Below are 14,541 nucleotides of genomic sequence, written 5' to 3'. Positions count from 1 at the left end.
TTTGTCAAGGGCCTATGGCTCGGCCTATTTAAGGCTCGGCTTGACTTGTTTACTATAAAGGTCAAGTTCAAACTTTTTAAAAAGCTTTTTTAGATAAAAAAGGTCAAAGTCAAACTATAAAAAAAACTTGTTAAGCTTGACAAGTCGACTTGTTTAAGTAATAATAATAGTAAGAAGAAGAATAATAACTATTGTCTATACCATTTTATGGCATTATGAATGACATGATGAAGTGACATAAAATGCTTAGAAAGTTCACTTGCATGTGGAAAATTTTCAAAAAGAAAAAGACTTAAGTTAAAAGGATAATGCAACCAGATTAATACTTTTAAAGAAAAAAATATTTTGTAAAGACATTTTTAGACAATTTAAATATTTTTATTTGGCTATATTAGTATAAATCATCTCTAATACATATATTTTTTAATATTATGTTCTTTTTTTTTCATTTTCTTTTGATATACTTTGTGTTTTAATAACTTGAATTCAATATGATTTTGTTTATCAATTATTTTTGGATTTGTACATTACTTATACGAAATTTTATAAGTTTCTTTTTTTGGTTAGTATTTCACTAGGTTTTAAAATAATTAACTGGTTAAAGACGTCTTTAAGAAGACTTTTAAATAGGCTCGTAGTCCAAGCCAGACTTTTATGTAAGCCGAGCCGAACCTTTAAAAAAAGCCTATGACAGGTAATGAGCCAAGCTCAAGCCTTGCGTATTTAACTCAAGTCAAGCTCAAGCCTAGTAAAACTTGGCTTGACTCATTTTCACCCCTATTGATAAGGATATTTTTTAAATGAAGTTAAATAACAATAGTAAATACAAAGACAAAGGGGAATATAGAAAGTAGAAAACCAACAATGATTGACACAAGTGATAGTGAGACTTGCGTTTCTTAATCAAGTGGCTTAAGATTCGAATCTTATTGACTCTTAGGTATGAAATAAATCGTGTTGGAAGAGAAATATCCACCTCACTTTTAAGACGAAGATTAGTCACTGTTTCTAACTCCTCGTCAACAAAAAAAAGTAAAGTGGGGTGTATTTAGCAAAAGCCGTAGTGGCCGCCGAAAAAGACAAAAAACGTTGCGTTTCGGTTCGTGACTCATTGATTCTACCTCACTCGTTGATTCTCCCACTCTTCACAGTTCAGACTCCACGAGCCCTAGTCCGCCGGAGGTGTGCGCCTGTGCCTGTTCGTCCAACTCCGTGGATCTCGCCGTCGCGGAGGCTACTGTGTCCTTTCCGACTCTGCATCATTTTCAGGTAACAACAATTGAATAATAATTGTTTCTTTTATTTCCTATTTTTGTAAGGAAGATAAAAATTGTTAAAATGCATTGACTGAATCGAAGATAAATTGTTTCACACAAGCACAATCTTTGAAATTTCCTCAAGTGAGTGAAAGAACAACTTACATTTTTTTCTTTCATCTTTGAGTTGTACGTTAGTTTCACAGATTAACATGTATGAGTAGATGATGGTTGATACCAATACATAGATAGGGGTCCATTTCGTGAGGTCGTGGTACACTTTATGCCGTTAAGAAGTTGTGGTTATTTGGTTGTAAGGGATTTTCTTTGGGTGGGTGATTTAAGTGAAAGCTTGTTACTAGGGAGCCTTTGCTTTATCTTCTTCTGTTATTTCTGTATCTTTCTCATGCAATCTTGGCACACCTTGTACTCTGATTCGATCTTAGTAAAATTGTCTTTGCCTTTCAAAAATAAAATAAAATCGAAACAGATTAACATGTACCTCAAGACTTCTTTTTACGTGTTAAGCTAAATAATTCTGTCAAACGTGATCTATCCTTGGGATTCCTCTTTTCTAACTCACCGCATTTACAATTTTGGAATTTTGCAGAATGGATGGATCAAATTATGTTTGCTATATTTTTTTTTAATAGATATATACCAGGTCAATTGGTTAGTGATCCTTTGGTTCGACCACTGACCCATTAATCCAGTGTCTTAATTGAGTCTATGTCCGGGTCGGTATTGGATACATGTGAAACCAAGATTCCCAGGAAACTAAGCAAAGAAACAGTCCCCTTGCCCCTTTCTCTCTTGCCATTCATGTTAGCAGCAGAAGGATTTTTCCTCTTGCTGGCTGCTATTTGCACAGTCACCTATCTTGCTAGTTCTCATCTGCCATTGTCAAGTTTTTTGTGGTTTCTTTATTCTTCTTTCTTTATTTAGGCCATCTTCTCTATTTTTAGGTATCTAATTTGGGAAACCTACTCTGTTTGGGTCTTTGGAAATTTCATTTATGTGTTTCAATATTTACATTTATATTTTTAGGAATTTGAAGGTCTGCAATCTCCTCAAAGCCTTCGAGAAACACCCTGCACCCGTGGACCCTTGCTGAAATCTTCCTTGCTGGTACAGTAGTGCCCAATTTCATTCATTGTTGCTTAATTACTACTTCGAACTTGTTCCTTGTGGCTGCTAGGTTAGCTATAAATTAATAAATGTGCCACAATGCAAAACAAAAGTTACTTAAGATTCCTTTCTTTTACTTGTTATGTATCGAATCTTGTGTCTTTTTCTTAGAAGCCAAAATATTTTATTAATAAAAGGTGAGAAAAGAAGCACAAGAAAGGTCGTGCAACTATTATGCAATGATTGAACCTACTGCATTACTCTCTTGATAATCAATAAGAAAGGATGGTCTTACACAACCAATTTCATTATTCGTAAGCTAGGATGCACCAAAACAGGGATGGGGACAGGGACAGGAAACGGTAAATCTAAAAATCCCAAGATACGGGTACGACTAGGAATCAACAAATTTTTTTGATATTTTTTTATTATTTAAAAAAAAACTGAAAAAGTAAAAAAACATGAGAAATAAATAACAACACCAGCATATTATAAACTTAAAGATAATCCAATGGTCTACCAAAATAAAGCATTAAGGTGCAAAGTGCGAAATTAACATTAAAAAGTACTACAAGCAAGTTAGTTCAATGTCTAAAACAGCAAATAAAATAAAACATCAAGCGTTGGGTTCAAATCCTTGGAAGTACCTTCTACTGAGTATGGCCTCGTAGAAGACGTAGGCCTTGACGAGGAACCTGCACTCACTGCTCCTCAGGTACTGCCCAAAGTACAGCTGTTGGATTCAGCTCGTGATCTCGTCAAGTTCCCACTGCTTCAACCCGCACTCCACCAACTTCGCGCGGTTCTCCTGCTGGTGCTTCCAGAGCCTCATGTACGCCTTGAACACCTTTGGAACGCGTGGTGCTGCTGCTGATGTTGGCTTGCGCCGCCGCCATACGCCAGCACATTGCACACACAGCCGAACTTCCGGTCCACAATCTCCAGTATTGCACGGAAGGTTTGCAATCGGCTGGTGGTGGCCTAATGAGGAGAGAGAGTGAAAGAGAGGAGAGAGGGAGTGAAAGAGAGGAAGGCCTAATTTTTGAAAGAGAGTGAACTGTGAAAGCAAGCTTGTCGATTCTTCTTTAGTCTTCTTTCCTCTTTTTTGTTTTTCCTTTTTTTTTTTTTAAATTTGGACTGTGGGGATGTGCGTGTAGGCCATCACTGTCCCCAATACGTCCCCACAAAATGAAGCCATTGTCCCCGTCTTGGTCAGCCATACCCAATAAGTCATGATGTCCCCTGGCCATTCCTTGGTCGTACCTGTCCCATCCCCTTCCCTGTGCTTCATAGTTTTTAAGTGTAACTCTGTAGCACGGTGATTAGTAAGTTGACCTATTTTACTAAATAGGTATAAAGAACCCTGTAAGATTGATTATGTGTGCACATTCATTGGTCAAGTATGGCCTCTTGGTTGCCACACACATTCTCCTGTATCTGAGCCAAGTTGGTTACAAACTTCAATCCTTTTTTTTTTTTTTTTTGTTTTATCCTTAGCTGGGCAAACCATAATCCATGTCTATAGCCTATCTAAGATTCTAAAGTTACAGGATCAAATTAGTCTGCATTTGTCTTAATATTAGAGAATCAATTCTCACATTTTTATACAAGGAAAAACATGTTTCAATATAAATCTACTGTTTTAGTTTTGTTGACTATGTATAGTCTGTGTTTTTGGACCACAGGCATATGTTATGCTATGGTCTTTTTATTTTTAATGAAATTATTTTTGCCAGTAAAATAAATTTAAGACTCTTTTAATTTGTTTCATTCACAGGAACTGCATTTTATATCATAATGCCTAGGAAAAATAACCTAAGGAAAAATAATGCAAGGTTTGTTGATGAAGAACATCATGATGAAGTGGAACATTGTGATGAAGAACATCGTGATGAAGATGTGCATCATTATATACAGCAATTAATAAATTCACTGAATAAATCTCAATCTGAATCACATGGTACTGAGTCTAATCATTTGAACAATTCAGCTAGCACTAATGCTGAACAAGGTAACATTATTGTAACAATTAACTTTTGTATTTATAAATTTTCTAGAATAAATTTATGACATTTCAATGCTTTCATATTAGGTTCGTTGAAAACCAGAAATGTTCGTGGGCCTACCTTATTAAGAGATATATGGACCATGCCTCCAGGGAAGACAATTGATGTGCAATTCAATAGACGTAACCAAGCTATAGGAAAGGAAGGTAGAAAGCTTGCTAGCTTTCTAGGCATTATAGCTAGAAATCCAGAGTTAGCACCTTTAAACATAGACGATTGGAGATGTTTTGACAAAGAAGAAAAAAATAAATTGGTGGATCTTGTGAGGGTATGAAATAACTTTTCTTAATGTGGTAATTTTCATTTATTTTTATCATGCATGGTATGACATTGTTACAGCTTGTTGTGTTTTTGTAGAAGAAGTTCTCGATCCCAGAACGTGGTGTGGAATTTGTCAAAAAATCACTTGGAAAGAAATGGAAAGACTACAAATGTGATTTAAGGAGTATGTATTTCACAAAGTATAAGACTAAACATACCTTATTGAAACACAGACCGAATCATATACCAAGGGATCAATGGATTGGTCTTGTCTCCTATTGGGTTTCTGATAAAGGAAAGGTAACAATTTTAGAAAAAGCTTTTAAAAGGACAAGAAGTCTTATTGGGAATTCTTACATTATTTCTCTTTAGTTTATGTAAATAAATTATATGATGCTATTTTTATATTGCAATAACAGAGGCGTAGTCAAGCAAATAAAAGCAATAGAGCAAAGCAAAAGATGCCTCATACAGGAGGATCTAAAAGTATCGGTACATTAATGAATGAAAAGGTATTCAAGAATAGGTTATAAATTATAATACTCCTATATATTATCAATTCTTAAAAAATTCTTTAATATAAATTCTTCATTATAGGCAAAAGATGGGATAGAGCCTACACGAGCTGAAGTTTTCATCTTAACTCATAAGGAACGCAAAGATGGTAGACCATTAGATGCAGAGTCAATAAAAACACTGGTAAGGTTTGTCTATGAATTTTATCTTTTGAAAGTTATACTTTTTTTGTGATTATATTATCTTGAAAACTTGTTATGAGTTTGAATACTTGAATAGTAATCTTAATTACAATCTTAGGATTTGATACAAGAAAAGTTGTGCAATGGAGAGACTTCTAATGAGCAAGATCTTGACAGTGTTGCTTGGGAAGGAGATGTGTATTCTCAAGTATTGGGATCTGAAAGAAGTGGCTATATTCGTGGGTTAGGACTTGGTCCTACTCCTTCTCTGTTATGGGGTGATAAATTTTCTTTGGGAAATATTTCTATGAATAATAATAATATGTCTAATGAGATGGTCCCAAAATTAGAGCAAGAGATGAAGGAGTTAAAGGAGAGGCATGAGGAAGAAATGAACCAAATGAAAGAGTTGAATCAAAAGCAAGTTGCAGAATTGACCATCATGAGACAAAATCAAGAAAAAATGATGTTAGAATTATCTTTCATGAGGGAAGTTATGTGTAGATTTATGCATACGGAGTTACCAACGCCTAACTTTAATAGAAGCTATGGACAAGTAAGACTTTCAAAGCTTTAAACCATCTTTCATTTATTTATTTTTGTGATTTTGTAAGACAACTTAATTATCTTACATCTTTATGTTTATTAGGTCTCTGATTCTAATGGTGGTCGTGAACGAGCACCGCGAGTACCACATTAGTCATGTCACTTGCATAGTATGGGGGAAATACTACAGATTATCATGGTATTAAACTTGTACTACTGGATTATACATGAACCTATGTTATTTTTTAACTTGCGGTGTGAATTATGTATATTTGAATGACACATTCTTTTTATTTTATCCTTTCAGGCACTTTGATTTTCAGAAATCCACTTCACTAGGATTATAAGCCGAAGTGGAATATTTTGTTTATAGACACTACTTTTGTATGGTAAATGTGATTAGACTTGTTATTGGAGAATTGGCACTATATATTAGATTTGTATGGTATTAATACTGTGTCTTTTCAGGTTCATTAGCTTGCTATAATGGTTGATGCTTGTCTTTCTTTTTGTGAATTTAATGAAATATATTGTGTTTTAGGAATTATTTGGTAGTTTATTAGATTAACACAGTATTAACCATTACACAAGCACTCCATGTTTTTTTTTAACCATTACATGTATCTCCTTTGTAAGGAGTTTTAGTGTAAGATGTAAGAGAGTTCTTCAAACATACAAAGGAGTGTGAGTGTAATGTTTTCTAACTTAAAGGGGACTAGTATAGAAAATATAAAAGGGTGGAATTATGTGTAATTTGATAAAAGCTAAGGGGGTGTTACTATAATTTGTTATATTATAAAATACAAAAAATATAAAATTTACCGGCAATAGTAATGGCCAGGAAAATCCTATTTGAACTTTTAGTGGCTACAAGGAAAAGTTGATAGTTGGGTAGACAAAGCAAGGACCGTTCGTGGTACAGTTTGATTTTGATTTTTAGAAGAAAAATTTGAATCAAACATAGTTTGACTCAGTTTAAAAACAAGATGAATTCGGAATCAAACAAAATCATTTTTTTGGTTCGACTTGGTTTGACTTTTTTCTAAAATTTAATAACACAGAAAAATTTAATAAAAACTAAATAATTATTATACTATATTGATCTAAAAATTAAATTTCCTTCTTTTATCTATATTAAATAATGTTTTCTGTTATTTAATATTATTTCTTAATCATATTGACACGCTGGTTTTGAAACATAAAAATAAATTGTTTTACGTACTAAGAAAGTCTGAATTATCTGGTTAAATAATGCGTGTGAATGGTAAATAAATCTCTTGATATGTATCTTTAATTTTAATGATATTTAACAGTTATACAAATAAAATTGTGTTCTACGTTATATTTAGCACTATTTAACAATATTGGTGCTTATAAAAATAAATTATGCATGTCAATTACAAAGCAAAAAAATTTATAATTTAATATTTATTATTTATCGTTAATAAAACAACAAAAACCACGTATTATAAAGCTATTATAAAAAGAATTAAATTATAGATCACATATTATAACTATTAAAAGTTTAAAACAATACTATCTAATATACCACGTGCTTTTAATATTTTACTTGAAATTTAATTCTGTTTTTAAAACATTTCTATTTTATTATTATTTTAAAAAATTATTTTAAAATACAGATATATTTTAGTGCTTAATATAACACATATAAATTGATACACAAACATATTGAATTCTTTGTTATTTTTTTTATACAAAAATATTTAAATGAAGATATATTATGTTTTGATTTTTCCAATTTTTATACTATATTGTTTTATTTTTTTCAATTTCTTTTTCCGAATTTGGTTGTTAAGTGATGTGAAATATCTATCGATTTGGTTGATGGTTAATTTCTGTCGAATAAATAACTTGATTATTTGACTAATTACTTTTAATGAAATCCCTAAAATTATATGTATTAAACCTAATTAAAAAATAATACAAGTTCAGGTTCAGGTATTCAATTTAAAAACTAGCTTATGAACTATTTAAAAATTATCATCTTCTGCGGGTTAGCATTCTCACTTCTACATGTCCTACACTCAAAATACTGACCTATGGAGGTTTGGAGTTTTTTTTTTTTTTTTAATTAGATATCTAAATTATTTGTCATTTTTAAATAGGTCCTGAACTTTTTTCTTTCTTTCAATGGATTCATAAATTTGTATTTACTTTTTAAATTAGGTCTCACACAAGCATAATTAAAAAATAAAAAAGTTCAGGTACCCAATTGAATAAAAAAACACTTAGCCACCTAATTAATTTTTTTGTAAAAGTTCGTGAACCAACATACTAATTAAACCATTATTAAAATAAATATGTAATTTTAATTAAAAACAATAATAAATATAACATTACACTTAAATTTTATAATTATAATTTTTAATTAAATAAAATATACCGAAAAGTATTAATTTTTATTTTAAACAAAGTTGAGGAGGGAAAATAAATAAAAGAGAGGTATATTCCACTCTAGTTCTGATCATACCTAGGCCCATCCACGACCATGAATGTAAAAAAAGAAAAAAATATTGTACACTCCCGCCAAAATCAATTGGCGCGCTCGCTCTTCATCACTGCTTATAGAAAGGAAAAATCTTCAGAAAAATCTTTCAGTGTTAGACACATTCTCTCTCTCTCTCTCTCACACACACACATTAGCGATCTCACCATAATTCAGATCTGTGCTCTCTCTTCCGCGCCCCGAAACGCAGCGTTTCGTCCAACCTCAGGTGAGCGTTCGTGTATCTCATCTCCGTTTGCAAAACCATATTCTTCTCTTTCAGGTCTGGAAACGCCGAATCTGCTTTTTCTTTTTCACTTTCCCCAATTTCTTCCAATTTGTTTCCATTTCACGCTAAATTTTGCTTTAGCGATTCGAATGTGACTTTTTATGCCTGAAAAATTGTTTCTTTGTGTATTTTCCCTCTTTAGCTGCTTTTAAGGTTAATTTTATGGGTTTTTAGGAGTTTCTACAGATTTTGTCTTTCGGTGTTTATGTTTGAAGAGTGAATTCAACTACTGAGTTTTTTTTTTGTTTAAATTTTCTGCTGCGAACTCTTTATATGGATAGAGGATTTTGAAGCTAGTTATGAATACATTCGATTTTTAGGGTTAATTTAGCCGTTGGAAATTTATGGCCTTTAATGTTCATTTTTTAAGATTTTTGTGAATTCGATGGTAGTATGGTTTTGGATCTATGCCTATGTATTTTGTATATGTTTTTGAGTTTTGGTTGCTCTGTGCGTTTTCGCTTGATTTGAGTCTGATTCCCTTTTTTTCTTCTTTAGTTGTCCTGATTGCTACAGATTTGGTTTTAGGTTTATGCGTTTGCTCACTGTGGTTTTAGTTTACGTTTTGATGAGAAAATTTCATTAATTATATTGCTTGAATGCTGGAATTGATGTAGGTTGTGCAGGTGCTTTGGATACTTGCCGGATACGAAGAATAAAATATTGATTTCTTGAAACGTGTCCTACAGGTATTTATATTCTACTGTTTCTTGGAATTATATGAATTCTGTGGCCCGTGTAAGTCTGATAGTTTAGGGTCTGTTTGTTTTAGATTTTTGAATAATTGAGTTTAAAAGAATTTGTTTGTGTTTGGGAATGGCATTATAATGTTTAGAAAAATTGGTTTTGTTTGGGGGATAAAGTAGACTCACTTTTGAAGTTTAAATCAATGTTTTTCAAGGGAAAAGCTAGTCTCTTCTCTCAGAATTGCAGAATTGATTTTCAAAATCCAAAATTAGTCGTGATTTTGCATGTGCTATTAGTGAGTTGCCTTAAATCCTTGTTCTAAATGTTTGTTTTAATTGTTTCCAGTGGTTTGTAATTCTTGACAGATTTAGCGGATATTGGAAGAACACTGTGCAAAGATTGTGATTGTGTGTAGAGCAATAGAGCATGCATATGGAGCTACGGTGTTGTAGTCATCTTCATTTCATCCAGGCTATTAAAGGTGGTTTAGTTGCAAAAGTCCCGAATGTTGCTCGTGGACAACCTAAACTTAAATTTAAAAAGCTTGCTGACATATATGATGGCTTATTGTCTCATAATGATGATGGAATGGCTGAAAGATCATGCTTGGGTGAAATTGAGGAAAGCCCTTTTGAAACCAAGCCTGATGCTTCTGTATGTAATGTCAATGATGATAATGATCAGAGAATCATTAACTTGGATGATGACAACTTTGACAATTTCACCCTAAGCCAACTTAAAGCAAGTTGCAAAACAAGGAAGCGAAAACACTCACAAGGTCTCAACTCCTCTAAAATAAACATGAAAGTTGAAGATTCATCAATCCTGGAGGACTACAGAGAGGAGCAAATGGCAGCAGATGATTCTGATTTCCTGGAGACTATCAGTAGCTGGAAAACTAAACTATCAAAGAATATGAAGGCGAAGATTAGAAAGTGCTTTAAAGAACCAATCTCTACTCATACCAAAGATATCATGCTAGTTGTCAAATCTGAACCTGAAGAGATCCTAAACAGTCAAGAGTTCCCATCCTCTTGTGAGGAGATCCAAAACAGTCTAGAGTTCCCACCCTCTAGTGAAGAGATCCTAGATTGTCAAAAGTTCTCACCTTCTGGTGAAGAGATTCAAGACTGTCAAGAGTTCTCACCCTCCCTTGAAGCGATCCAAGGCAGTCAAGAGTTCCCACCCTATAGTGAAGAGATTGAAAACAATCAAGCGATCCCATTCTTTATTGAAGATTCAGTTGCCCTTGTTGAAGTAAAATCTGAGGTTCCTGAAACTGATTGTTATGGTGAGCCAGATGACTATTCTATTATTGAAAGCCAAGAAACTGAGATAATCCATGATTGGAATTTGGAGAATGAATTAAATGAGTGGCAGGAGCATGTTGATTTTATTCCGTTACGAATGGTGAGGCCATCTTGTATGGATATTGTGATAAATAATTCTCAACTAAGCAACGACCAGTCTCCATACATGCCTGCAATAGAATTTGAAAGTGAAGAATATATCACCAATCCAGATCTCCATTACATCTCCCCACAAGAAATCTCTCTGGTTGAAGATCATAACTCTGATATTCATGACAATCAACCTGACGGTGACACTGACACTGCTGTCTCACTACCAAATGCGGTTACTCATAAAGACCTTGACTGTAGTAATGATGAATTTACAACTGGTGCTAAGGATCAGGTAGAATGTATCTCTACTATTGAACATGACTGCAGTAATGATGAATTTACAGCTGGTGCTGAGGATCAGGTAGAACACAACTCTACTATTGAAAATGACTGCAGCAATGATGAATTTACAGCTGGTGCTGAGGATCAGGTAGAACCCAGCTCTACTATTGAACATGACTGCTGTAATGATGAATATAGTACAACTGGTGCTGAGGATCAGGTAGAGCTCAGCTCTACTATTGAACATGGCCCAAATCCTGATGGATGTCTGGTTCGTCACTCAGATGATCCACCTGAATATGAGGAGAAGCAATCATTTGCTTCTGTAAACATTGATGAGAAGAGACATGCCAATGTGGCTACTGATGAATTGACTTCTTGGGATGAATGTGATGGTAGTTCCAAGCTGCATTGTCCTGAAAAGCTATTATCAACCAGAAAGGTACAAATATCATCATAAAGTTTATATTTCCCTCGGTTTATATTATTGCTTCTCACTAGTTGGTTTTGCTTCAGGCAATTTCACCATCTTCTGAGGAAAGGCTCTGTAAAGCCGTGGAGTCAGTTGATTTGAATCATAAAAAAAAATTGAGTAAGTGCCTCAAGTATTTATTCTGTGAGTGTGATCTTGTTCTATCAGTAACAACTTCATGTTTAAATCTGCTCAGCTTTATTTTTTCTAACTATAAACTCAACAATCCTGGAAAGAAATATAGATATTTAGAAATTAGATTTTGTTGAAAGAGGTAAAATGTGGTGGAATAGCTATAGGCTACACAAGAAGTATCATCAAATCGGAAAGTTAAACCATGATGGGGTTGGTGTCACGGTCATACTAATGTTTGAAATAAGTAATATTTCTAACTTTGATCCACTATCTTGAGAGTTCAAATCTTAATGAAATAAATCAGGCTTTTATTTACTGACTGAAAATACTTTTTCTTGAACTCTAACGAGTCCATCTTCTCTATGTCAATTGTCAAATGTAACTTGTTTCTATTCAAACACCTATGAGTTACTTTATTTGATGTGTAATTTCTGTTTATCATACATATATAATTAGATTTTGTTGCTCTAAACACTTTGACCTTTTACCACATTTATGTTTTACTTATATTGGGTTATAATGATCGCAGAATGCAAGGGAAAACTGTACTTTTCTGAGAAGACTGATAAGATGAATGGTACAGATGAAGGGTTTGATGATATCACAGGAACTCGACCTAATGATATCCCCAACAAAATTAGTGTTATTCCTAGGAATAAAAGAGTTTCCCATCCTAGAGGAATTTCCAAGGTTCCTCATTCTTCTCGCCATGCAACCCGCATAGGGTGCAACTCTGTACAGAGTTGCTCAAAGAGTGCAATTGCATTTACACAGCAGCAGATGCATGATGCAGAATGCCTTGCCATGAGACTCACTAAGGAATTGAAGTCAATGAAGGACATTGTGGATGATATGTTACGATCTGAATTCTGTCTAAATACATCTTTGAGACATAAAGTAAATGAGGTATGATAACCGCAATGCAATCCCTTCATGTTTTTGGTTTATTATTTGCTCATTATGTCTATCTGTAAAGCAGATTCTGATGGCTCTAGCTTTTCTTTTCCTATTTTAAACTGCCAAGTGTTACAAAATTCTTGTCATTTCAATTGATATATTTAGTGATTAGTTAATAATTATTGATCATTAATATTGATTTCCAGGCAAGAATGGCTGTTAAGAATGCCACAAGAGCTGAAGAAGCTACAAAACGATGTCTGGCCTTCATGTCAAGGGATTGCAGCCGTTTCTGTAAAATAATGGTTTGTTCATCCCCTATCACTTCATCCGCAATCAAATTTGAACAGTTTTTATGGTTAATTACTGTATGATTATAATTAATGATCTTGATCAACTGCAGAAATTAACTGATGATGGTCCATCTCCTCAAAAACCTCCTCAAGAAGTAGTGCGTAAAGAGAGGAAGAAAATAGCCTTTGCTGATGAAGCAGGTGGAAAGCTGTGCCAGGTTAAGTTCTATGAGGATGCGCAGTATCTGTCAGAATCTAATTGAAAGAGAAAATGTTGCTCTAATAACGTACCATTTCCTGTACAAATTTGCAGTGCCCTATACATTAATTGTATTAGTTCTTTTTCTAGAAATGCCTTATATTTTAACTGATGGTAGTGGTTCCTTCCTATGCCAGAAATTGATTCAATTGATAGTGTGTAACAAGCGGAGTTGAATCAAATGTTCAACTTAGGGATATATGTGCGGAATTCGAGTATAGGTGTAGAAAATATTTAGTTCTCAATTTTGCAAAAATAAAATGTCATTTCATTCTCTTTATTACTTGATTATATTTTATTAGTTCGATCACGGCTCAATCAAGGTTGAACCATTAAATCTTAATTAGTGTCTTGATCAGTTTACCGACCAGTCCAGTCTAAAAAAAAAATATTTTTTTAGAGAATTTTGGATCAAGAAATTTGGTTGGTCATTTTTAATGAGTCTTTTCTCTTATTTATAATTTTCAATCAATAAAACTCAAATTCATGATTTTATTAAATGGACTCAGTCATTCATGTTTCACCAATGATATGTTATTTTATTTAATTAGAAACAAAAAAGGTATTTTTATTTTAAAAGTTGTATTTACAGTTTTTATAAGTTACTCAAAGATTATATATATATATATATATATATATTTGCTTTCTTTTATAATTAATTTTTCAAAAGCATAAACAACTAAACTGAAAAAAATTTGAGAATGTATTTTTTTTCTCAAAATTAAAAAATATCTCAATCTCTAATATTATAAGGAAATTTAATTCAGTTCTTGATTTTAGTCTTTTTTTTTAGTTATTTATATTTGCTTGCATTCCACTAAATTTAAAATACAATAAAGATAAGACACTATTTTACGTGTAACAAATTTAATTATTTTCCTTTGTTCTTGAGTGTTTTTCAAATTTTCTGGTAAAAAAGGTTCATTCTTTTATTTTAGTAGAGTTTAATGTAAATATTTTTACATTAATATTTGATTAGAAATAATTTTGGGTATAAAAATAATTATTACAAACCAAGGAAGTTTAATTTAATTAATTGAGCATGGTGTGTGCTATGGTGTTGTGTTTAATTTCAAAAGATAAAAAATAGTTATTATAAAATTTAACCTTCTTATCATATATATCATAATTTATAATTGGATAATAATGTAATTTTTTTACAATAATATAAATTTTAAGGATTAATTTTTAAATTATTATCAATTATCAATGAATTAATGTTAAGTATCTAATTGTTTGTAGTAAAACAATGACTAGCTAGCACACCTGTTGACTCCTCCGTTATTTTCCAATTTAATATTATTTTTCGCTTCCGAAAACCCGCATTGTGCTTCCTATGCTTTTTTGCCAATATAATATTCCT

The 14,541-nt window shown here is 32.6% G+C and overlaps 2 protein-coding genes across 4 annotated transcripts; both read left to right on the top strand.

The window, feature by feature from the left end:
- Positions 1-1,101: 1,101 nt before the first annotated feature.
- LOC114406214 lies at positions 1,102-6,428 on the top strand. Of its 2 annotated transcripts, XM_028368859.1 has the most exons (10): positions 1,102-1,269; positions 2,304-2,384; positions 4,162-4,395; positions 4,477-4,718; positions 4,808-5,011; positions 5,131-5,223; positions 5,309-5,410; positions 5,528-5,965; positions 6,059-6,154; positions 6,263-6,428. In XM_028368859.1, exons 3-9 carry the CDS (start codon positions 4,182-4,184, stop codon positions 6,107-6,109), a joined length of 1,344 nt encoding a protein of 447 aa, XP_028224660.1. In that variant the 5' UTR covers positions 1,102-1,269; positions 2,304-2,384; positions 4,162-4,181; the 3' UTR covers positions 6,110-6,154; positions 6,263-6,428. The 2 variants fall into 2 exon arrangements, with proteins under 2 accessions (XP_028224660.1, XP_028224661.1); XM_028368860.1 differs by lacking the exon at positions 2,304-2,384.
- A 2,071-nt stretch (positions 6,429-8,499) lies between these two features.
- LOC114406213 lies at positions 8,500-13,458 on the top strand. Of its 2 annotated transcripts, none has more exons than XM_028368857.1 (7): positions 8,500-8,690; positions 9,368-9,439; positions 9,803-11,564; positions 11,639-11,714; positions 12,259-12,635; positions 12,833-12,931; positions 13,030-13,458. In XM_028368857.1, exons 3-7 carry the CDS (start codon positions 9,864-9,866, stop codon positions 13,180-13,182), a joined length of 2,406 nt encoding a protein of 801 aa, XP_028224658.1. In that variant the 5' UTR covers positions 8,500-8,690; positions 9,368-9,439; positions 9,803-9,863; the 3' UTR covers positions 13,183-13,458. The 2 variants fall into 2 exon arrangements, with proteins under 2 accessions (XP_028224658.1, XP_028224659.1); XM_028368858.1 differs by having other exon boundaries at positions 9,783-11,564.
- Positions 13,459-14,541: the final 1,083 nt, after the last annotated feature.

This window comes from Glycine soja, chromosome 3 (assembly GCF_004193775.1).
Source record: "Glycine soja cultivar W05 chromosome 3, ASM419377v2, whole genome shotgun sequence".
NCBI classification, from domain to species: Eukaryota; Viridiplantae; Streptophyta; class Magnoliopsida; order Fabales; family Fabaceae; genus Glycine; species Glycine soja.
Note: the sequence above shows the minus strand (reverse complement) of the source record. Positions and strands in the feature narration are given on the sequence as shown.